At 49.2% G+C, this 23,838-nt stretch overlaps 10 protein-coding genes across 10 annotated transcripts; 8 read left to right on the top strand and 2 right to left on the bottom strand.

Moving 5' to 3' along the window:
- Window positions 1-245: 245 nt before the first annotated feature.
- N7511_003408 (fungal specific transcription factor domain-containing protein) lies at window positions 246-2,489 on the top strand (the record flags this gene model as incomplete). Its single annotated transcript, XM_057125833.1, has 6 exons — window positions 246-518; window positions 605-1,605; window positions 1,663-1,862; window positions 1,943-2,231; window positions 2,283-2,361; window positions 2,430-2,489. 6 exons carry the CDS (start codon window positions 246-248, stop codon window positions 2,487-2,489), a joined length of 1,902 nt encoding a protein of 633 aa, XP_056987992.1.
- A 132-nt stretch (window positions 2,490-2,621) lies between these two features.
- Window positions 2,622-4,017, bottom strand: N7511_003409 (MCT family MFS transporter; the record flags this gene model as incomplete). The annotated part of the gene is made up of 3 exons (XM_057125834.1): window positions 2,622-3,581; window positions 3,645-3,786; window positions 3,842-4,017. 3 exons carry the CDS (start codon window positions 4,015-4,017, stop codon window positions 2,622-2,624), a joined length of 1,278 nt encoding a protein of 425 aa, XP_056987993.1.
- Window positions 4,018-6,288: 2,271 nt separating this feature from the next.
- N7511_003410 (putative cell wall proline rich protein) lies at window positions 6,289-9,021 on the top strand (the record flags this gene model as incomplete). The annotated part of the gene is made up of 1 exon (XM_057125835.1): window positions 6,289-9,021. One exon carries the CDS (start codon window positions 6,289-6,291, stop codon window positions 9,019-9,021), a length of 2,733 nt encoding a protein of 910 aa, XP_056987994.1.
- Window positions 9,022-11,245: 2,224 nt separating this feature from the next.
- Window positions 11,246-12,559, top strand: N7511_003411 (25S rRNA (uracil2843-N3)-methyltransferase; the record flags this gene model as incomplete). The annotated part of the gene is made up of 1 exon (XM_057125836.1): window positions 11,246-12,559. One exon carries the CDS (start codon window positions 11,246-11,248, stop codon window positions 12,557-12,559), a length of 1,314 nt encoding a protein of 437 aa, XP_056987995.1.
- Window positions 12,560-12,807: 248 nt separating this feature from the next.
- On the bottom strand, window positions 12,808-13,709 carry phb1 (prohibitin subunit PHB1; the record flags this gene model as incomplete). Its single annotated transcript, XM_057125837.1, has 2 exons — window positions 12,808-13,326; window positions 13,389-13,709. 2 exons carry the CDS (start codon window positions 13,707-13,709, stop codon window positions 12,808-12,810), a joined length of 840 nt encoding a protein of 279 aa, XP_056987996.1.
- Window positions 13,710-13,905: 196 nt separating this feature from the next.
- On the top strand, window positions 13,906-14,578 carry N7511_003413 (ubiquinol--cytochrome-c reductase subunit 8; the record flags this gene model as incomplete). Its single annotated transcript, XM_057125838.1, has 4 exons — window positions 13,906-13,937; window positions 14,101-14,126; window positions 14,288-14,465; window positions 14,524-14,578. 4 exons carry the CDS (start codon window positions 13,906-13,908, stop codon window positions 14,576-14,578), a joined length of 291 nt encoding a protein of 96 aa, XP_056987997.1.
- Window positions 14,579-16,138: 1,560 nt separating this feature from the next.
- N7511_003414 (spermidine synthase) lies at window positions 16,139-17,304 on the top strand (the record flags this gene model as incomplete). Its single annotated transcript, XM_057125839.1, has 3 exons — window positions 16,139-16,169; window positions 16,249-16,815; window positions 17,024-17,304. The coding sequence occupies 3 exons, from the start codon at window positions 16,139-16,141 to the stop codon at window positions 17,302-17,304; spliced, it is 879 nt and encodes a 292-aa protein (XP_056987998.1).
- A 701-nt stretch (window positions 17,305-18,005) lies between these two features.
- On the top strand, window positions 18,006-18,878 carry N7511_003415 (uncharacterized protein; the record flags this gene model as incomplete). The annotated part of the gene is made up of 1 exon (XM_057125840.1): window positions 18,006-18,878. The coding sequence occupies one exon, from the start codon at window positions 18,006-18,008 to the stop codon at window positions 18,876-18,878; it is 873 nt and encodes a 290-aa protein (XP_056987999.1).
- A 343-nt stretch (window positions 18,879-19,221) lies between these two features.
- On the top strand, window positions 19,222-20,943 carry N7511_003416 (uncharacterized protein; the record flags this gene model as incomplete). The annotated part of the gene is made up of 5 exons (XM_057125841.1): window positions 19,222-19,489; window positions 19,536-19,579; window positions 19,633-20,039; window positions 20,088-20,496; window positions 20,563-20,943. 5 exons carry the CDS (start codon window positions 19,222-19,224, stop codon window positions 20,941-20,943), a joined length of 1,509 nt encoding a protein of 502 aa, XP_056988000.1.
- A 661-nt stretch (window positions 20,944-21,604) lies between these two features.
- N7511_003417 (uncharacterized protein) lies at window positions 21,605-23,731 on the top strand (the record flags this gene model as incomplete). Its single annotated transcript, XM_057125842.1, has 4 exons — window positions 21,605-22,080; window positions 22,140-22,252; window positions 22,318-22,628; window positions 22,691-23,731. The coding sequence occupies 4 exons, from the start codon at window positions 21,605-21,607 to the stop codon at window positions 23,729-23,731; spliced, it is 1,941 nt and encodes a 646-aa protein (XP_056988001.1).
- Between the last annotated feature and the right edge of the window lie 107 nt (window positions 23,732-23,838).

Below are 23,838 nucleotides of genomic sequence, written 5' to 3' on the forward strand. Positions count from 1 at the left end.
AAAAGCCTCCTCGAGAGTCGCCAAGCCTTCAATCGAAAATGCCGAGCCCGAAATCGCCGAGTCCGAAATTGCCACTCGGCATAAAAGCTTCTGGTCGGTGATTTCTTATACTAACTCCCCATGTCAGAACCAATCTCAAGCAAAACGATGAATGGGCCAATCAGCTCACAGCGTGTGGTCAAGCCCAGCGTCAAGAAACGACGTCCCCCACTGGCCTGTGTCCAGTGCTATCAGCGTAAGCTCAAATGCGGAAGAGAGCTTCCCTCCTGCAGCCGCTGCTTGAAGACAGGGAATACCGACAGATGTATCTATCGTGGCACCCAAGCGACATCCTCGTCGGTGGACGGAATGTTAAGCGATGGTCATTCGGGAAGCGCTGGTGTCGCACCAACGTCCTTGCATACACCGATCTCGTTGACAGAGACTCCAGAGACTCAGGGAAGGCCCTCGTCTTCCCCTGGCTGGAAGGGGAAAGTGACACACTTGAAAGGACAAGAGACCGCCACCAGGTTTTATGGGTATAGCTATCCTTTAAACTTTTACCAACAGGTACGCCACACTATCCCATTAAAACATATGCGGAGCATCCCTTAAGTAGTAACAGTTTACAGAGCTTCGATCCTATATCGTTCGAATGAAGACTAAAAATCCGTCGATCAATACTCTTCGTGACGAGATTTATCCTCTGACCAACAACAAATATCAGCTTCGTTCGCTGGCACATGATGCTGTTTCTGAAGAGATCTTGAAAAAAATGATTCCCGTGAAGCCAATTATGGATACATTGGTCCAAACTTACATCGACAAGTTTGAGATAACACACCGAGTGCTCAATATATCGGCTTTCAATGCCGATTACAATCGTCACTGGGCCAATCCGCTTTGCACGCCCGCTGCCTGTTTGGTACGACTTCTTTTAGTGGCAGCAGCGGCAACAAGCTTTCACCCTGAAATATGTATCGACTATTCAAGTCAATCAACTATCCATGACCATGCACTAGATTGGCTTGGGGCTGCAGAATCATGGCTCAATTCCTCGACCAATCAGCCTCCTCAGTCATGCGATGCGTTAGCGACTCACTGTCTCTTGCTCATTGCAAAACGTGCAAATTATATACAAGAGGATTCTTTCTGGACAAACACTGGGGCGCTGGTGCGGTGGGCTATGGCAGCAGGATATCACCGTGAATCTTCCCCGACAGCGAGAATTTCACCGTACTTTCGGGAGATCCGTCGGCGCCTATGGATGACGATCGTTGAACTCGATATCCAGGCCTCCGTAGAACGGGGAATGCCTCCAAGTATTGGGATAGAAGATTTCAACATAATATCGCCGCTGAATATCGATGACGAATTGTTTCAGGAGTCGAGCCAAGCTCCATTGCAAGGCCTACCGCTCACTACATTGACAGACACGACTTTCCAGGCCGTTATGTATCGCTCTTTGGCTGTCAGGTTTAGAATTTGTGCGTTCGTCAATGGATGTCGGGAGCAAGATGATTTCGACCGAGTTTTGCACCTTGGAGAGGAGCTGGAAGAAGCACTCCAGCATTTACCAGATTGGAGCAATCCCCGAGACAATCCGAGACGGCAGCAAACAAAGATGTACGTGAAGAGATTATTAAACATCTATTTGCATCAGTACACAGTCTTGTTGCATAGCCAGTTTGCAATCCAGGCTCCGCCCTCATCTAAATCTACAATCTGCCGGCGTGCAAGATTGGAGGCATCATTAAAAGTTCTTGACCATCACCAAAAGCTTCTACACGATGAAAAGGTACCAGAACAAGCTTGCAGGACGGGGTTGCTCCTTGCGGCACTAAATATCTGCCATGAAATTTATATACACTTTGGACCTCACGGTAAGCAAAGGCACCATCCCGCTTATTGATTTTTAACTTTGTGCACACAAAAGAAATTCCCACGACTAACGAACCCAAAGCTTCAAATCAATCCGCTACCATGGCTATATTTCCTCAAGTTTCAACAGTTCTCGTGGCTGCCGTTGAGCAGGCACTACAGATCGTGGAGAAGAGAGTCAACTTGACATTCTACGGATTGAACGAATATTACATACTCAGTATGATAGTTGGTTTGGTCAAGTGCAAGCTGTGGCCAGAGTCCAGCGCAACATCCGACCAAGAGGCAGCAGATAGAGTGATCCAAGTGAGCAAAATGCTGCTAACACGCCAGGCTGCCATTTTGCCAGATCTTCCTCTCTTGCATCCAGTGTAAGTATTCCATCAAAAAGCGATATCGAAGTTTATATTGATTGGCTGTAGTTATAATGAAGGTGTATGCGGGATTAACCTATCAGAGCCTGCATTCCCCGATGGCGCAACTGAACTGCTTGATACAATGGTATGTGTTATTAAAGTTTTTGTTTTATTCTTTCAATGTTGTTGGATTCGCTAACAAAGATGGATTAGTTTCCAGGAGATCTGGATTTCATGAACGACAGTATTGATTACGCCTTCTTCCATACATGATTTTCTTACACTCGACTATCTTGTCTCACCGGTTCTCACTTCACGAATCTAGCGTCAGTGGCAGCAAATCAAACACATACAACGAAGAATATAGCTTGAATTGAAAGTCACCTCAGAGCGGTCGAAATCAGATCAAACAATTTCCAGGAGCTTTGCTTGTAGACGCAACCTCGCCATGGAGACAAGAACGGCTCCAAACAACATCACTACACCGCTGAAAACTGCAGCTTGTGTGTAGGTACCATATTTCTCCATCAAAGCGCCGCATATTGGGGTTCCGGTAAGGCCAGCAAGACCAATAATGGCCATTGACATACCGAGATGGGTGCCAATCTGGTCCGGGCTTGGGGTTATTTGGGCAATGCAGGGAGACATCAGCGACACAATCCCACCCGAAAAGAAACCATAGAGCACCGCAAAAACGATAATTGAGGCATTGGAGGTTATCGCGATCCAGCACAGAAGTAAAATCCCTGTGCAGACACTGTTGATGATCAAGATGTTGAACCGACCAATCTTATCTGCGACCATACCGGGTAAAATCCTGCCAAAGACCGAGGCAGCATTGAGTATGGACAAAAGGTAAGACGACAGCTGCGACTCCATGCCATGAGACTGCGCGTATTGCGGAAGATAAAAGAAGGGGGTGAAAAGTCCCCACATCATGAAGAAGATTCCAAGTGTTGTGAGAGTGTAAGAAACGCGAGTAAAGGCTGCCGGCAAAATGACTTTGCCGCGACGAGGAGGAAGTCGCTCTCTCACAGTGATCATGGCTATCAATACCATGAAAAAGATAATGAAGCCCACTATTCGGACGGACCATCCAAATCCCAGGGATTCATTTCTCAGCATCTTGCTCAAGGCAATGGGAAAGATGACTCCTCCAATGGAAGACCCAGAAACTGTCACCCCGAGAGCTGCAGCACGTCTCTGATGAAAATAGTGGCTCACACATGTCATGACAGGAGCAAACAACATGCCAGAAGTAATCCCACCCAAGACTCCTTGGGCTAGCATAAATTGATAGTACTTCTTACACAAGGATGTCATCATTACTGACAGAACCATAGCAAGTGCGGGCGCATGAATGACCTAGCATGGAAACCATCAGCAGTGAATCACAATGGTGAACAGGAAGACATCTCAAGTCCTTACCGAAGCCCCGTATCGGTCAAACAATGGCCCACCGATTATACTCCCCGAGAAGAGAAAGCAGACTTGAACAGACCCGATCCACGAAATATTGGATGAAGTTTCAGCGGAGAGAAAGTGGTTGGTGTAGTAATCTTGGTAGACTCTACGTTTATCAGTTAGTGTTTCGTATATCTAGAATATCAGAGTCAAGAGCTCACCCAAAAGCGTTCATGTATCCAAAAGTAGTAAAAGAGACACAGAATGCCCCTAACACCACCATCCAAGCCCGAGTGCCCCCCTCTGGGAATTTTGGTGGTTTTTCAGGTTCGAGTTGATCTGGTTCTTCGGAGCCATTCAAAGCAACTCGGCCAATCGATGCCTGCGGATGAGACATTTCGAGAATGTATTTAGCAAGACAAAAGATCTATATTTTACAGCAGCTTTCTTCAAGACTAGTCTCATTTATATCTAATTATTCACGCTGTAGTTGGTAGAGAAGGGCAAATTGCTCGGGCTATTCGGAGAATTTTTGCAATTCTTAGTCCGAAAAGGCCGAGCCTGCTAGAGCTGGGAGAATCGGCATATCAGAATTCCATTGGACGAAGTACAATTGACGCCTATGGACTTTGCAGACTTGAGCTGTATTACCATGAGGATGAGTTATACACACACTCAATCTAGTTTACGTGCTACCGGGGTAAATTGAACAGATTTGGTGAGCCCACCATGCAATCTCTTGCCGTGGAGGGTATCGCATGAATCCGATCTGGCTCTATGAGATGAAAAGGCATGTTACTTTGTAGCACATAATTTACACATCATCCATACAAGAGATTGGCCAATAAGCGTGGATCAAATATGAGTTTGGGGCCGTTTGATCTTTTTCATATGACGGGACAAACCCTGGTCAATTCGCAACCAGAGTCGATGAAATCTCGGGTAGTTCGCGTCCCCAGATTCTAGGGTTTTCAGTGGTTCAGCACCTTGGCTCACAAGTAGGGGGTCATCGAGGTAGAGTTTTGCTATCTTATGAAAGCTGACACCTTTTGGTAAGCTAGGGTATATCCGAGCAGAGGAAATACTGTACAGGGACTGTTACGCCGTCAGGAACACAAAGAGGAAATGAACATACACTGTACAGTACGGATTTAGTGGCGATTGCAAGTCCGCGAATCAGATCCACTGCGTAAATTAATCCCCAATGCAAATCATTCAATCCGACATTAGCGCAATCCGGTGTCAAGTCCTCCGTACTGTCTCCTGCAGCATCCTCCGGTCTCCTCATGTACGCCCCAAGACTAGGAACTTTATGTAGTCTTTTGCTAGAAAGACCGGTGAGCAGAGAATAAACCAGGCGACAGGTCATCTTTTCTCATCTACAAAGTCAGGATCTCCCGTTGCCGTCCCAATAACTCTTCGGACGATCTGCCCCACGGCTTCTCCCAAGCCTCAAAGCCGCCATTGTTATTGGATTAGACAAAGAAAGGCCCCCTCCCTTCGGACGCCAGGGATAATGTTTCACAGCCCGTTTGCTTGGATCTCACCCCTGCCAAATGGCGCTAAGATACGTCGGCCACTATTTATATCCGATCTGACTCCGACCCTTAATAGTTCACCATCTAGGGAGATAACTTATTGTGAACCGGAGCATTGACTTGGCAACTGACTAGTGCTCCAGCGTACGATCGAAATATCTAATTTACGAAATTCAACTAGTGCAGTACCATTTCCAAGGTAATCATCCTTACTCTGTCTCTGAATTCGCCCCCTTGGCACGCTATCCCTCGGACCCACCGAGGCAAGCGAGATTTGGATGGTCATTTCGCCCGATTGATTGGCAGAGAACATGTCCACTTTACTGCTCTCCAGTTGCTGGGTTGATTGGTGCCTGGAAGACCCCAGGAATTGACTGATATGCCTGTTTTTATCACCCGACAGGCCCTCCCAGTGGAGATGTTCCGTAACGAACTATACTAAAGTGGCAACTTTGGAAGTCATGACGTCCTCTCCGTTCGACCATTTTTCTTATGTAGGTGGTATTTACGGTATAGGATATGGTTGAAATTCACGACGGTGGGCTAGTACTATAAGGTTCACTACAAAGTTTGCCATTCTGACAGATGTCACCTGAGGCGGAATGTTCTCTCCATGTGTAGGTCCCTGGATGGTATCCTTGCTCTTCAGGAGAAAAAAGGAGGGGGAAGAGACACTTGGGGACAGTGCCCTCTCCTGAATGAAGTTGTTATCCCATTATCCCCGTTTCTAGGCTCGTTGACTCAGGGTATTCAGGGTATACAGGGTGTTCAAGTGTTCAAGCTATCGGTTCCCTGTATACTCCCGTATTGCTGCCTGAGGCCCCCACCCCGTAAATACCCGTATCGTATCCCGACCACCCTTTCCCCTCCTGGATTTGTTGTTTCTTCTCTCTTTCAACAATCATCATCTTCTTCCCTTTTGGCCTTGTGGCCGTCCATTCCTTTAATATCTTTGGTCTTGCTTCCACCCGGTGCGGAAGATTCAATGACCCCCGCGAGAATTTGAAGGCCTCCAGGTTCTAGGCTTTCCAGTCGCTGAAGGGAAGTCAAACGGTCTGGAGGTCTCTGGATTGTCGACCGGGATTTTGTGGTCACTTCCACTCCATTTTCTTACCTGTTATTTTCTTGTCATGGCTTCGATTTCACTGCCGCCGTCCCAGGGCTTCCCGCATTTCGATCCTCAACCCAACGCCCCCGGCAATCGTCACAGCATGGGCTCTCCGTTGCCTAATCCCCCATTCGTATTTCCAGCACGGGACCCCGACGCCCCCGAGACTCAATCAGAGACCCCTGAGCGTCGGGACCGGCCCGCACTGCCGGCATTCTCTTTTAATCCTGGCTCTGAGCAGTCGTCGCACCTTTCCGCACCGTCTATTTCGAATCGAGCCGGTGGACATCGTCGACGTCCAAGTGAGTTTGTGGGTGGCGATCATCTAGTGACTCCAGAAACCGTCGGAGGTGATAAACGGGAAGAATCTTCCGTGGGAGCGCAACCGGCTCTGCCGCCTCCAGGGCCAGGTGTAGGGAGAGCTCCAGGACGCCGAGGCCATGCTCATCGCCGTTCCGCTGCAATCTCTAATGTCGATTTGAATGCAATCACCAAGGCGCTCGGTCCCAATGCTGGGGCTGGAAGTGCGCCTTGTACGCCTGCTGATCCTCAGCACAAGAGCGAGTCTCCTGCACGACCAGTTTCTCAATGCATGAGTCTCGGTCGCCCTACACCCCCAGCATCTCCTCAATTCCCGCCTTCTCCTTCGATTCCTCCCGTACCTCCGATTCCAGCTGATCTCCAAGCCGAAGTCGCCGCCAACATCCAAGCCCCTGACACTGGACGCCCGGTATCTGCAATCTCACATCAAACCTCAGATAGTGCGGCCACGATCAAATTCCAGCAGCTTGAAAGGCCTGTTTACACAGACCGTGTGACACCGCGACCGAATAACAAGCCAAAGCCGAGGCCGAAAACTGCCGACGCATCTTTAGCTATTGATTTCATGCAAATGGACGATCCAGCAGAAGTGTCTTCAATTAAACGCTCGCATTCGGCAGCCGGTCATTCACGCGCTCGAAAAAGCAAGTCAACGCCGCATCTCGATTCTACCCTTTCACCCGATGATGCCCACTCGACAGACCATTCCCGGCCTTCCATTTCTGATGATGGGTTCGAAACATCCGAAGACGAGGCGACGGAACACACGATGTCCGATAAAACAACCATCAAGTCGAAAAAGAAGAAGCAGAAGCGGGTTCGCACTTGGGCCGGCTCGATTCTAACTCGCACTAAGAGCAAGAGTAAGCGCCATGCGAAGCACGACAAACAAGAAGAAAGAACCGAAGCAGAGGATAAACCGCCCGCGCCTCGAGTACTCGCACCTCGCCCTCCTGCTCTCACTCGGACCAATTCAGAGGCCGGATCCGCGCTTGATGTCGATTTTGACAATGACGACGTTGTTGTCATCCGGACTCCCACCAACCCAACCATGCCTCCTTCTGCTCTCGAACCCGTTCAAAACAGTCGTCCTTCGGTACCTCCTGTATCTACCCTCGAGACCTCCTGGAAACCTAGGAGCTTCTATGAGCAGGAGACCGGTCCGCATGATAACATCCTGAGTAGCCCAATCATTGACCTTGACGCTGCACTGGGACCGTTCAATACTCCCGACATGCGCCCAGGTGGCCAGGGTGCGAACAACAACAAGTTTTCAGTGGCAACTCAGCGTATGTACAGTGGTGGCAGGCGTGGCGAATTTGTTGGCCCAGAGATGCGTTACCACCGTCGCGCGGAAAGCGCCCCAGTGATGCCTCCATTCGACCGCAGCGCTCTAGGTCCCTTCCGTCTTGGTCCTAATAATACAGTTGAGACTCCGGATGTGTTTGACGAGGAGGAAGAGGACGCTTTCCTGGCTGCATCGCAATCTCCCAGGAATGAACGCCCCCCAGCTCTCACTTTACCTGTCAAGAAAGCAACTATCCCGACACCCGAACTTGATAAGAAGTCGGTTCATAGCAATGATACCTCCGATACCGAGGACACCACGCGTGCGCCCGCTACTCACAACCAGCTCGACAAACCAGAATCGCCTGAAAATGCTGGTCTTGGTATTCGGCCTAATGATCAATTTGCAAACGAACAAGAACCAGAGCAGGCACCTGCGCTCTGTGAAGCTCAGGTTGCTAGCAATCCATTTGCCAGCAAGCCTCGAAGCCCGGTGGAAATCTTGAAAGCAGAAGAGCCTACATCTAGAAGTATGGGGCCACCCAGCCCTGACGTTTCGCCTCGCTTCTTGGCTGTTGACAAGCGACCTTCTACGTCTCCTATTGAGTTGATGCCTAGCATTCCGCCTTTCTCTCTCCACTCAGGAGTTTCGCCATCTGAGTCGTCTTTCCCATCTCCAGATGCCCCCCGATCAATTGCGGCATCCTCGATGACTGACCGGCATTACTCACACTCTTATCATCACCTTCCCTCGGACTACCCTTATGCATCAGTCGAAGATGTACCATCTTTGACTAGCAGTGCATCCACCATGACCAACACACTGAACCGTTTCTCGGCAGCTTCCTTCTTCCCGCGTGCTCGTCTTTCCACCGACCGAGCAGCTTCGTTTTCTGGTGCTGGGACTCGCCGTACCAGTCAGGCTAACGCCTCCAAGCGCACTAGCCTAGCTAGTCTTTCCAAACTGGTTGGTGGCCCCCATTCCGAGCGGAGCAAGCTGAACCAGGAGGAGAAACCCCCTGGCGATGCCTCTGAAAAGTCGAAGAAGAAGGGCCGGCGCCTCAGCCGACTTATGCACTTCTGGAAGGTCAAAGACAAAGATCGGCCTTCCACTGAAGCAGCAGCAAATGAGCGACCCCAGTCGTGAGCGCATTTGCGCTTTGGTTTTGATGCATTTTCACTTTGATTTACGGCGCAACCTCGGCATAGCGACATCTTGACAAATTTCTTTGAGCCATCCTTTCTCTGCGTGTTTCCCATTGCCTACTTTCGACAAGCGTGGGCGTCTCCTTTCCATCGATCGATCTGTACATATTGCACTTTGTTCCGGCTTTCCTGTGGATTTTTATTTTTCTTCGGCGGTTTCTCCTATTGCGTCTCCCAGCCAGACGTTCATTACGAATTTCTTTACTTCTCAAGGCGTAGCTGTCTTGAGTATGATCTTGCCTCTTCTTGTCAATCGTTCATGTATCTTGTGTGAGTGCCGCACAGATTTATTGACTTTCTCTACGATCATTGCCTTGGGCCTCTGTCTTTTTCTACATTTTTCCACTCTTGTTTGGGGTCTATGTCTGAATACCATTCGTCCCCGTCGAAATCCTTTCCTCGGGTCCTTTTTCTTTCATATCTATGGCTTGTTTGTGTATCTGTGTGGCTTTTTGTATCTTCACTGCTACCGGTGTGGATATCGTCGATAATTTGTCTCCCCCAAATAGTTTACTAGACAATCCGACTTTTTTTCAAAAGCACACGAATTAAATTCCTTGAAGCTTTAAGATCCAACGTAGATCTGTCAGTGCCAACTCCCAATTGGGTCCCTGTTATTGGTTACAGGGACCGACCTAGTTTCCATGTACTAGTCATGTCATGGTGAGGCCAGTAGTTAAATAGCAGTTCCCACGCCGAGTCTAGGAATTAGCCTTCAGTCTATTTTTGCTGCAATACCATCATTGATCTTATTGTATACACTGTCATCAGATTATATCTCGCTTACCCACCTCAACCCGGAGACTAGCGTAGTCTCACAGATCTATAGATTTACTTCTTAACCTGGCCTATTCGAAGTTATTGTTTTCGATAAACTAGAGCAAAGTAGGTCGGTTGAATCTGCGTAATAAACCACGTGCAGTAGTCTCTTCTCAGGGGTTTAACCAAATATTTGGATGTTACTTCCTCGCCATGGCTTTCCAGTGTGCGCAACCGACTACAATGGCCTATATGGTCTCGGATTTAGCATTTCGTGATCTGGCCAGTAGGGCTCATCTTCGCAGAATACTAGGTCGGAAGCAAGGAAGCCCTTCAAATCGTTGAGGAACAGCAGATGTCTGTAGGCAACCGGGGGGTTCCCATGAGAATCAGCAAGAGAGAAAGAAGACCGCATGGATCTCGCCTCTGATCCTATCTTCTGGGAAAACTGCTCATCTGTTGCGGACACACCCATTGCCGGACAGTCCGTTACGAATCGCCCAAACGACCAGCAACTCTTAATTATTGGTATATTTGCAGAAGTCTACCTTTTAAAAGGAAACCCCATTAGAAAAGTACCTCGTGGTGAGCACAAAGAAAATATACAACCAATCATTCGGGAAGCCATGATCTATGTATGATACGTACTATTGGCTTTCATCCACGAATTGCCGAATGCACATCAAGAGGCAGCAATGGCGTCAAATATATCGATATCAAATATTATGAGCACGGTGGTCTTGCTACCTACTGGCCGAATTGAAGAAAAATTCTATCTAAATAATGCTTTAGACTTAAATACCTTTTGAATATAGAACTTCAAACTAGAGTTGGCAAGAAGAACGAATATATATAAACATCTATACCAGGAAACTTTTAGGAATCATAAACAAAGCAAATATATACAAAGAGACATCGTAGAAGAGCTTACGATGGAATAGAGATTTCTATGAAAAAGTCTAGAACTATGTAAAATAATAGAAGATCTTTCGAAATGTCTTCGACTTTAAGATATAACAAAGAAGTAGCACTCTCTCAAATCTCTCCTAGTTCTATCTTAGCTCTCTCTCTCAGTTCTCTCTCAATTCTCTCTTGGTTTTCTCTCAGTTCTCTGTTGGTTCTCTGTTATTTCTCTCTCAGCTCTCTCTCAGCTCTCTCTCAATTATCTCTCAATTCTCCCTGTTTTCTCATCAATGGAAATGATCCTTTCCCTAAACAGCCTAAAAAGGTGAAAAAAAGGTAATAACTATAGATAATATCCATGAATCTCCTACCGTAAGGTAGGGGCTATTCGTACAAAATGGTGATATAGATCCCGATAACGATAAGGAAAAAAAGTTCCCCCCCACATTGATCTTTCTTTCTTTCTCTCAACTTCACACTGGAAGATAAAGCTCTATACCAAAATGCCAGGCCCACGTCAAGGAAACCGCAGGAGATCACCTGGCCCCAAAGCGAAACCACAACGCGCGAAACAAGCGCCGCCTGCGAACAAACAGCACGCAACCAAAGTCGAACGCGAAGCCGCCCCAGAGCCCGAAAACCCTAATGGGTTCGAGATTGTCGGTAAAGTTCACCTTTCTCTGCAGCAACTGCTCCTCGATGTGTTCAAGACTGCTCTTCTTTCGAATCAAGTACCCAAAGAGTCTGCGTCTGAAAACGCCGACGCCGAGTCCGGTGAATCAAGTTCGGAGAATAAGAAAGATGAGCTGGATATGAAATCTTTGATTCAGACCATTAAGGGTCTTCTCTATCAGCGTGACTTTGACTCTGCCTTTACTGAGGCTGGTGAGGATTTGTTGCGCGCTTATGCATTGCGCTGGAGTGCGTCGCGGTCTTTGGGATATGCGGGGTTGTTGAAGGGTGTGCTATCCTGGATGCAAGAGGAAGAGGAGAATACTAGAGGACGCTCAAGGACACCTTCTAACAAAGCCACACGGGTTGTTTGCATCGGTGGTGGCGCTGGTGCTGAGATTGTTGCCCTTGCGGCCGCATGGAGAGATTTGGGTCATGGTGAACAGTCACTTGAGGATAGTGTTGCCGCCGTGTCTTTGGAAGATGCCGAGAACAACGAACCAAAGACAGAAACCAAGATCCCAGCCGGTCCAAGTCTCTCTGTTGAGGCCGTCGATATTGCCGACTGGTCGAAGATTGTGGATCGACTTACGCGAACTATCAACTCGGCTGAAGTTCCGTTCCCCCAAACGACGAGGTTCCGCTCACCTTTGCTTCCTCCAAACGGAGACAACTTTTCTGTTTCGTTCCGCCGATCTGATGTCCTCACTCTCCCCGAAGAAGACTTGAAGGAGGTCTTGATGGGCGCTGCTTCGCCTCCGTCCTTCTCTTCCATCCTTGTTCCTATCATGTTCACATTGAATGAGCTCTTCTCTACGTCTATGCCTAAGACTACCGGATTCTTGCTCCGCATGACAGAGATCCTACCTGCTGGTGCGATTCTGCTTGTTGTGGACAGTCCCGGCAGCTATTCGACTTTGAAGCTTGGAAAAGGACCGGACGGCGAACCGCAAGAAAGGAACTATCCAATGAAGTTCCTTCTTGATCATACACTCCTGTCAGTGGCCAAGGGTAAATGGGAGAGAGTTTACACCGAGGAATCCAGGTGGTGGAGACGCGACGACAAGCGGTTGAAGTACGAAGTTGGTGAAGGTGCTGGGCTAGAGGATATGCGATTCCAGCTGCATATGTATCGGCGGTTGTAGACTGCCACTCGTCTTATATATCATGATATGTAAATACCCAATAACGAGGATACGACTCAATCTAAAACATAGCTTGTTGGAGTGAGGTTTGGTATTGCTACATATCAGAAAGTGGACTAGATCAAGCCACTCCAGTCACGCATGAGGCCAGGCTTACCCCAAGCCGCGACAAAGATTGCGATTAATTGGTACATTCAATGAGTTGTGAAAACGGGGCCCATGATCCCCGAAACATCCTTATAATCTGCTTAACTGCGCAGGCCCAGCAGGAGGCTGGTGCTTTTGCCACCTTCCTTTCCTTCTCCACCGGGCAGGTAAGTGACGTTGGGGTTCTGAGACAGAGTCTGGGCGATCTCTTTGCTGGCCTCAATGCGACGAATCTCAATCAGACCGCTACCGGCCTTGGCGACGGCCTTGCTAATGATATCGGCACTCTCGGCTTCACCCTCGGCGCGGATAACGTTAGCCTGGCGTTCCTGCTCGGCGCGCTCGACAATGAAACGGGCCCGCTCAGCGTCCTGCTGGGCGATCTGCTTTTGCTCGACGGCTCGTGTGAACTCCTTTCCGAAGGTCATGTGGGTGATAGAAACATCCTCGAGAGCGATATTGAATTGTCCGGCACGCTTCATAAGGTCGGTACGGATGCGGTTGGAGACAGCTTCACGTTGCGTGATGAGTTCGGCAGCGTCGAACTGGGCCACGATGGACTTGAGGACTTCATTACCGATGGAGGGGAGGACACGCTCATCGTAATCGGTACCGTAAGACTAAATGGCTCTTAGTTAGCCACAGTGGTTTTCCACATACTTGATATGGTAGAAAAACATACCTGGTAGATTTGGGGCAGCTTCGGCACCTCCGGGCGGTGCAGCACACGGAGCGTCAAGCTAACCATCTGCAAGTCCTTACTTCCTGTCGTGGTCGAAATGTTGCGAGGCTTGGTCCGGACATCGTATACAATTGCGCGCTGCAACCAGGGAATCAAGAAATGTGTGCCTTCGTTGACGACCTTCTCTTGCACACCAGACACTCGGTCGAAGATGACGGCTCGCGTACCGCCCTTGACATCGTAAAGGGAATTTTGCACGACTATACCGCCGAGGGCCACGGGGAAAGCCAGCCGATAGACTTGTTGGAGGACGTTGGCCATTGTTGGAGGTGCAGGGGGAGGTGATGAGGAGTCGATGATGGAGATGATGTTCTTTTGCTCACCTCTGAGGTTTCCCAATCGGGTTTAGTGTCCATCCGAACCTCCAACTTCGCCCGACTTCGTCTTTTCCCTTCCCCGTTCTGCTCCTCCCAATCCCTTCCCACCTACTCCTCTCTTTTTCTACGAATCATTCAAAATGGGTGGCTCAGTTGACCCCAAGAACGGACAGTAAGTCATTTTGCCCTGACTCCTTCCAGTGCCGGGCTCCCGGATGCGTTAGCCGCACGATTCTCTCCATGTTACTTGAGCCCCGTGCCAATTGAGGCCCTCGCAATGAATCCAATTGCTTCAGAACTTGACTATGCACATGCTAACACTTTTCTTTCTATAGCTTCATCGGCAACTGGGGAGAGTTCGGTACGTTGACCATAACCCTTGAATCCTTCGAATGAGCCGGAACACACGCGGATCCTATCTTCAACATGGCCGGAAAGATCGCGACCAGGACCGAAGAAAAGACTCCAAGCGACATCACAAAACCAAACAATTCGACCGGATTGCTAATGTTGCACTCGCAGGCTGCCCGACCCCCCAGCGCATCGCCACCTACTCGCTGTCCCCTAACCGTCAGCGTCCTTTCGCCGGTGCCGCTAACGCCGCCATCTTCAACACTTTCCGCCGTTTCCGCCACCAGGTTCTCTACGTTGTTCCTCCCTTCGTCGTTGCCTACGCTGCCATGGAGTGGGCCATTGAGCGGTAAGACTGCCCCCGGAAGCGACGCTTCAGAACGCGGGCTGATCCAATGAATCTTTAGCAACCACTACTTGAACTCCAAGCCCGGTCGCCTCGAGGGTGGCCACGATGAGTAAATTGGTTTCTGTTTGGAGTGAGGTTGGATTGGTATAGCAGAGCATGATACACCCGAAGACTCTGCCCTTGTGGGGAGCTGTATGCTTGTACAGTAACTAGAAAGCAATCGACCATTTTGAATTTCCTTTAACTGTCATCTTTTCCGCCCTTTTTTCAAGCATCTTCTCCCATCCTGAAGGTCGAACTTGGGTAAGCGCCATTCTGGGGCACATCATTGGCTCGTGAGATACCAGGTCCCACTTCTCGATATGGCAATCCTTTTCTACCCTCGAATTTGATAGGATTTCTAACCACAAAGTGCTATTTGGATTTCAGACTGCGAGATAATACAGTAATCAGTAATTCTGAAACTGGCACTAGATTCAACCCTTATACGTTGTTTTGGCAATTTTGTTCAGTGGTTTGTTTGGTATCCTATACACCCGCAGTCACTATGCGACATTGGCCAGCTCGGCAGCAAAACTTCTGCTTTTCGTGGTGTCGCTGAGCCAGGCTAAGGTATAAGGTATAGCACGCCTACATTACTTACTGTATGTTTGGCCAAAAACATACCCACTCCGCCCATTCCCAAACATGACGAACTATAACACAACAATTTTCTAAGCCTACCAACTATACCGTGATCAATATGGCTAATCCCAGGCAGAGAACAAGGTAATGGTCCAGAAATACTTCGAGGATTACTGTGGCAAGGGTAATGTCAGCGTTGTGGACGAGACTGGCGAGGAGCAAGCTCTGACTGCTGTCCAGCAGATGGGACTTGTCTCACTTCTTAACCCAGACAAGGAGATCACGTATGATGCAGAGGGCAATTCTACCGGAGAAATAAGTTGACTGTACGATCAAGTGCATGATGAGCTTCAATTCTTCTCTTAGGGCTTGTTGAGTCATGCCTTCTACCATCCATAACCAACGCTTCTCAGTTTCGGTTATCTTTAGCACAACCACTTGGTAGTAATTCATTTATTCAGTATAGAGGAAATAAAGCCCATATATATGCAATAATACTCGTCTGATATCTCCTGCAAGCCACCTAGACCTGACTACCGATAAGCTAAATGTTGAGAATGCCAGTCTCTTGCGTGGTTAGGAACCAGCGATGCGTGACGATCTTAGGCTAGCATTGCCTACATCAGTCCTGTTTCGACTTGATAGACCACCAAGAAGACTGGTTCAGGCTTTATACCGGGAAATATTTGTCATGTTTAGCTTATTCCCATGTGCCGCGGGGTATTGTCCGCTTGATAGAGACGTATCCGCTCGGGTTCGCGTCAATGGCAATAATATTGTACTGAACAATCAATTGTGTAGGCAAGAAATACCCAGCTCCAGTCCTATACATCTCATATTTACTCGGCGCCCACGAGCCCGAATCCATCACGACGAGGATATAGATCCAGGGCGGTGAGAGGGAATTTTCGTGCCCAGAAAGCCCCACCAAGTCCTCGCCCAAAAGAGTCAAAGTTCCGCAGAACCTTTGGCTTTTTCTTCGCATGCTCCCCCGGATCTCTTCTTTCTTCTTCTCTTCATCCCTTCGTCGTTTCAATTCTACTTTCAAAATGAGCGAGCTTACCCACCCCACTATCCAGGGTATGTTGTCGTCCCTTGATCACCCCACCATTCTGTACCCCCACCATCTCCCATTGACTCCCGTGCTAATTGGCGCTAGATGGCTGGTTCTCTGAGAAGTCCGGCATGTGGCCCGGTCAGGCCATGAGCCTCAAGGTCAACCAGATCATCCACCACGAGAAGTCCAAGTACCAGGATGTCCTCGTTTTCGAGAGCGCCAACTACGGCACCGTCCTCGTTCTGGACAACGTTATCCAGTGCACCGAGCGTGATGAGTTCTCCTACCAGGAGATGATCACCCACCTCGCCATGAACTCCCACCCCAACCCCGAGAAGGTCCTCGTCATTGGCGGTGGTGACGGTGGTGTCCTCCGTGAGGTCGTCAAGCACGCCTCCGTCAAGGAGGCCACCCTGTGCGACATCGACGAGGCTGTCATCCGTGTCTCCAAGAAGTACCTCCCCGGCATGGCCATTGGCTTCCAGCACCCCAATGCCCACACCCACGTTGGTGATGGCTTCGAGTTCCTGAAGAACCGCCAGAACGAGTTCGACGTAATCATCACCGACAGCTCCGACCCCGAGGGTCCCGCCGAGAGCCTCTTCCAGAAGCCCTACTTCGAGCTCCTCAAGTCTGCCCTCCGCGAAGGCGGTGTTATCACTACCCAAGGTTGTTCGTCACCTTTCTTTTTTTGTCCTGCCCTTAGATCAATTGTCTATTTCTTTTGGTCCCTCACCTCCTTCCTTCCCTTAGTCACAATTTTTTGACCACTTCTCTATTTTGCAAAAGAATCACCTGGCTAACCCTTTTTGCACCACCTCGCAACCAACCCGCTTGACGGGCTCGGTTTTGCGAAGCTGTGCCTTTGAATCTACAGCCGAGAACCAATGGCTCCACCTTGACCTGATTGCCGACCTCAAGAAGTCTTGCAAGGAGGTCTTCCCCGTCGCCGAATACGCCTACACCACCATCCCCACCTACCCCTCCGGCCAGATCGGCTTCATGGTCTGCTGCAAGGATGCCACCCGCAACGTCCGTGAGCCCGTCCGCACCTGGTCCGCCGAGGAGGAGCAGAAGCTCTGCCGCTACTACAACCAGGACATCCACCGCGCTTCCTTTGTCCTGCCCAACTTTGCCCGCCAGAAGCTCAACGCATAAATGTCGTGATATCTTAAAAAGGTTAATGGTCTTTATATTCTCATGACGATATTGAAATGAAATCACGTATTTTCGATATAGCTCCGGTTTGCTTCACATTAGGCTGTAAAATGTTTCTTTCGGAGAACCTGACTGAGATACTCCTGTCAATTGAGCGCCTTTGCCCGCCCAAGGTGGAGTTCCCTTAGTCCCACGGTCATAGTTGATGAGGCTTCTGATCTCATGAACCATACCATCACATCGCAGCTCATGTTAGTTCTTCACTGATCTACTGGGAGAATCACCAGGGGAACAATCAAGCGGAGTGTGGACCGGGTCACCGGCTTTCTCGGATGTTCACGAGTAAGAGACATGACCAGCACACAGCACAGCACACACGGCATTCATTGTGATTGGGTGTATATCACTTGAATAACACTGGGACTCCCGCGGAAGACGAAGCCGACAGCTGCAACTCTCAGGCATTGATAGAGCTAACCGTTCATAGACTCAGATTTACATCATCGTGAGTCTTCACGTCTGCCGTCGAAATGATTGATAAATCCCGGAGCTTCCTGCACATGTTCAATGTGTTGCATGTGTCGGCCAATTGAACCACTATGAAGATTCACCATGTACGCCTCGCATCAAGCGTCTTTTTCCTCCTACTCACGCCAATCTCGGCCCAGCTTCCACTATGTACATCCCATGATATACACAACATGGATGTCAGTGCCTGCATGTGTCCAACCAGCTTCCCCTCGCCAGCGTCAGCCCTGACTTGCTTCCCCAAGGGACCACTGACGCCGCAACCCTGCCCGAGAACTTGCAACCCGGCACCTCCCAGTTCCCCCGTGACCCCGCGAGCACAGCTGAATACATGCTACTCGGGCTGTGTGGATGAGAATGACAATTGCAATGGCTGCTACGTCTGGTTCCACAGTCTCTGTGGGTGTATTCACGATTTCCAATCTCCGCATGGAACAACGTGTATTTCGTCTGCTTCGCCCCCGAATCCCCCGATTACACCGGGTCAGCCTTGGAATCCGGTTTGGATGGTTCTCTCGCTTGGAGATCTCATCACGACCACGGAGCTGATCCCTGGGATTCTGTCCTTGGGCTCGGCCGTCGATCCAGACGGTGGTTTCCGGCTTGGTCAGGATACCCTGCGGAACACATTCCCAGGGCAGAAGTATAACCGGCTGACTGGGACGCTGGCCATGAACAGTGTTGCTACTCGGTCGGAAGAACAGGTTCATATTCACCTGTGCTTTTCTCAGTTCAGTGGGGTGCGTGGCATCCTGGATGGCTTGACTCGGACTAATTACTTCAATCTGGCCTGGGTGGATTTGTCCAATATCCACAAACCTGATGCTCCTTATATGTATTGTCGGGCTTCTTCGAATCAGGGTCAGGATATCAATGTGTCCCGGGCGATCTCGGATTATCTTGATTACTTGACTGCTCAATTTGGGCCGGATAATTGTGCTCAGTATACTGTCGGTGCTGGCGTGATCACCGACAGCCAGGATTATTCTTGGGCCTGTGTTACTGTTGGAAGTCGAGCTGCTGAGACGATCTTCTGCTATGACTGAGATTGTGCCCGAGGATGTCAGACTTTGCATCGCATCTTGATCTTCAGCTTCGATATAATATACCATCCAAAAGTTGATCTTTGGAAGCTAGAATGAGATTTTGAACCATACAAACCCCTGTGTCTGTTTGCCTATAATCGTACTGTATAGAACTCAAGATAGAGATGAAGCGGGGAGGAGTTGGAAATCCGAAGTGATGTTAGGGCTTGCTTTTCCGCAATGGCTTTTCCGCCAACACTTGGACTGAAACAAGAATTTGGGCTTTCCCCGCATTTCTTCTGTATAGAAAAGGTATGAAACAAGAAAACTTTTTCAATTCCCCGACAAGGACCCTAATTCCACCATGTCGAAGCCTTCAAGTGTTCATATAGAGGCCTCGGATGATGTCGTTGATCAACAGAACAATCGTGTAATGAAGAGGACCCAGTGGGACGCAGAGATTGATCCGGCTCTCCAAAAGAGAGTCATTCGCAAGATCGATATGTTCGTTATTCCTTTTGTTTGCGTGACATATCTCATCACATACATCGATAAAGCCATGTTAGGGTACTCGGCGGTATTTGGTTTGAAGGAATCTCTAGATCTTCAAGGCACAGAATATAGCTGGCTTGGTTAGTTCAGCTCTCTCTGTCTCTTCCTCTCGTTGATAACTCACAGGTCCTGTTCGGATAGGAAGCATGTTCTATTTTGGCTACCTTGCGGTATGCCAAGTGAAACTCGGTGAAGCATTCCATCTGACTTATATTTCAAATAGTTCGAGTATCCAACCGCTTTTGCGATGCAGAAACTACCAGTCTCTCAATGGCTTTCGGGAAACATCATACTCTGGGGCGGAATAACCATGGCTTTGGCAGGCTGTGACCGATTTGACTCGTTCCTAGGACTACGCTTCCTTCTTGGCGCACTCGAATCATGTTCGACTCCGGCCTATCTACTCATCACGGCAACGTGGTACACGGTCGAAGAACAGCCGATTCGAATTGGTTGGTGGTCCGCCTTTCTGGGCGTCGCAAACTCATTCGGTGGTCTTTTGGCCTTTGCTATCGGTCATATAGAGGGCTCATTGGCCTCTTGGCAATACCAGTTCATCATAATCGGTGCCATTTCTTCGATTTGGGGAATCTTCATGTTTTTCAATCTGGCTGAGAACCCATCAGCTGCGTATGTGACGATTCCGGCTCATGGTATATATTCCTACTGACTTCGCAGCCGTTGGTTGAATGAACAAGAAAAGGATGTCGCTATTCGCCGTTTAGGACCGCGACACCACGGAGGCAATGTTCGCAAAATCAAAAGGTATCAGCTCGTGGAAGCAGTCACCGACCCCAAGACTTGGATCTTCTTCCTCTGTGGCGTGTGCACTCAGGTAGTCAATGGCGCGGCGAGCAATTTTGGAAGTCTGATCATCCAAGGATTTGGATATTCCAATCTTGTGGCTACTCTATTCCAAATTCCGTATGGAATGGTGATTTTGGGGTCGAATGTGTCCGCCATGTACATCCAGCGCTGGCTCTCCGGGCAAAAGCGATGCATCGTTGGTGCGATTTACGTGTGTCCGGCTCTTGCTGGCGCTGTCGGTATACACATTTTGTCCCGAGATCGCCAATCGGCCCTTCTGGTCTGTTATTGGGTAATGCTGAACTATTCTTTTCCCGTAGCGTGCTGTGAGCTGACTCGCCCGTAGCTTACCAGTACGTATACGGCGTCCTTTGCCATGATCATGTCTCTGATCACGGCCAATACCGGTGGCTCGACCAAGCGATCGGTGGTGAATGCTGTTTTCTTCATTGCCTACTGCGTGGGTAATATTATCGGGCCTTTCGCATTCAAGAGTGACGAGGCACCGCAATACACTTCTGGCATTGTGGCTATGCTGGTAGCCTATGCTGTAGAAATAGTTCTACTATTAGGCTTTGCCACGTATATGAGAAAGCTGAACATAGACAAAGATAAGGTATTGGAAACAGAAGGAGTGAGCCTTGATAGAAATGGTCGGGAACAGTCTGTGGGCGCAGAGGCTGATCGCACTGATAAGGAAGATGTATATTTCAGATATTCTTACTGAATAGTTTGTCAACTAGTTGTCTTGCCACTTTGCAGCTGATTTGGTAGAAGCAACGATCAGAGCCTCGAGTCCGATGCAGCCGGAACGAGGGTAAACTCAGCCTCTAGGCAGCGCTTCACGACGCAACCCTAAGAAAGAAAAGTTGAACTTGGAATACCAAACATCAGACGTCAGTTGGTTTTACCCGGGTATCAATCAGAGCAACCAATAATACCAGGCCACGTCGACGTCACCTGAATACCAAGAATGAAGCTGGCTCCTGTGGGCGAACCATAGCCGAACGGCATATAGATACGTGATAGGAGCCAATAGCCATCAACCAACATCAGCTGTCAGAATCACCAGAACCCGAAAAAAGGAAAACGAGACAAGCCCGGGAAATGTGGAGGATTCTCCGGTCTTGATTGGCGACAGTGTCAGCACTAAGCTCAGGACTCGACTGGCGCAGTGAGGCACATGAAACTCACCCGTTTACCCGCAAACATTCCCTGAGAGGCGAATAATTGTTTCACTATTTAGTCCAGCGCGTTCTGCAGCTGTCGGAAAGTCTTGGTAACTTCTGGAGCTTGGACCTAGCACATAAATTGCATCTCAGACTTGTTGTTTCCTCCTATATGGCTCTTAGTCCCTGTCCATGGAGATTACCTAGCACGGATATCTCATGGCTGAGCTAGTCGGGACCATAGCAAGTGTTATAACCTTTGCCGCCCTGATCGCTCAACTCGGCAAATCAATCGCAACCCTGAAAGAGTGCTGGCACGATGTTCAATACGCGCCCGAGGAGTTATGTACTCTGGTGAGAGACATCGAGATCTTCGGCTCCATCTTGGATGATATCGAGGCCGATCTCCAGCAGGAATCTCTGGTCGCTGCATTGGGCAATAGCAAACATGCCGCGCAGAGCTATCGGGCCTGTAAGGAGGCAGCGAAGGACATGGACGTGGTATGTCAGGAGCTATTGGAAGATTTGAGGCCGCCCGGTCATCGAACCGGCCGCAATGGAAAGATGAACCGATTACGAAGGAGTTACGGGGCTGTGAAGGTAGGGATTCTGAAAAAGGGAAAAGTCGAGAGACTTGTTGGGAGGCTGCAAAATGCTATGCGGCTGCTTTTGCTATCCCAACAGTGCTATACACGGTATGATGATTCCTCTTCTTGTTGCCTCGCCGTGAGGGTCTGACCGAATCTGTATATAGGGCCTTGATTCAAGTTCAACCGGAACTGATTGCGCAGAGAATTGCTCAAGATACAAAGCCAACCGTCACTCAGATAGAGTGGTCCGAAGTCAAATATACGCCTGTGAGCTATAGTATGTTGTTTGATATCATCTTCAACATGAGCATGGCACTAACCCGGTCTTTGGTCTTTCCATAGACAGAAAGGAGTCCAACAGGCTGGAACCCTTAGTCTCGACATCACAAAAGGAGACCAAATCCCAGAGAAGCAGAGTTCTGTGGCGTCTCAGCCTGCCATCCTGGATCACGGCTCATACATTCGAGCTAGCTGGCATCCAAGCGCGTGATGGCTGGAAGTGGGATTTTCGCACGTACAATGAGATTCCCGAGGACTCGAAAACAGTGCAATGCGTAGAAACTGGCGATCTCAAAGAATTACAAGAGTTGTTTGCTTCAAGGAAGGCTTCGCCCTTTGATCGCGTTAGTACCACGGGCTACACTCTTCTATTTGTGAGTTAACTTATACATTCACCATTTGTCCACCCTCACGTACCAACTTTCCTCTTTCTTAGTATGCACACTCTGCAAACCGGGCAGAGATTATCAAATTTCTTTTGCAGGAGGGAACAGATCCCGGTCTTCAAGGACAAGGCAAAGTTGATTTCAACACTGCCCTGAGACATTTAGTATGGACAGGCAACATGTTTAGTCCGGATAGTCGACATCTGCTCCCTTCAATGCGCCTCCTCTGTCCGTCAGAGGAGATGATGTACGAGACACCCGAAGAAGTCCTGGGTGGAATTCTCTCGGATTTCCATGGCTCAGCAGAGGAATTCCTCTTCTTCCAGCGCCAGTTTTGCCCGACATTCTATGACATGCCTCAGTGGGTTCGAGTGGCAGTGGCAGCTCGCGCGACATCCGGTATCTGGGATGCCAGCCATATGCCTGGGCTGGTGCGAACTGTTCTCGGGGATCGGCCGTGGAAGCCTGAGAACCTGCAGCTCCAGACTTCATGGCGGTGGTGGAAAGAGATGACCTTGGTGCATTGTATTGCCATGAGAATTGGGGGAAGTCTGGCTGCGCTGGAAAAGCTCCAACGACAGCGCGGAGGATGCATATCTAAAGATGGAAAGAGTGATAGAATGGAATTTGAGAAGCAGTTCCTCGAAGCTCTGAGCCTGTATGAGGCCTGGAATGCTTTGTTTCACGACCTGTTACTGGCGGGGGTGGATCTGCATCATGTTGTCGGTGGGATGACACCGTTCCTCGCCTTTTTAGGCGGGTTCGTCTACTGGTGGGACTTCAATAACTGTGTTATGAAAGGATGGAATCTTGCCATCTCTGCTTGGGTGACTGACCTTCAAGAAGGGGGTGTTGATCTCCAGAGGTTTGGACAAATGGAGGAGCAAGTATGGGAGAATGGGTTGATCGAACGTGATGTCTTTTGGAGGAGGAACTGGGGATGGCAGCGGGTCGTTGGGTTTTCTCATGGACCATATCCCCGTGATTGGAAGTTATGGCTGTCGGAAAGATCTGATGGCTATTCTGGGGAATTCTGGGAGATGATCGATGAGCCAGTCCCAGTCATTCCAGGGGCTTGGCCGAATACATAGAGCATGCGTAGATGTCTCCAGTGCTATATCCAGCCATGTCTATTGATTTCACCGAGTATCCAGTGAAAAGAAGTGAATATAAGAGACTCATAGGGCAAACAGCCGGA

Source organism: Penicillium nucicola, assembly GCF_028828085.1.
Source record: "Penicillium nucicola strain IBT 29836 chromosome Unknown utg000002l, whole genome shotgun sequence".
Classification (NCBI taxonomy): Eukaryota; Fungi; Ascomycota; class Eurotiomycetes; order Eurotiales; family Aspergillaceae; genus Penicillium; species Penicillium nucicola.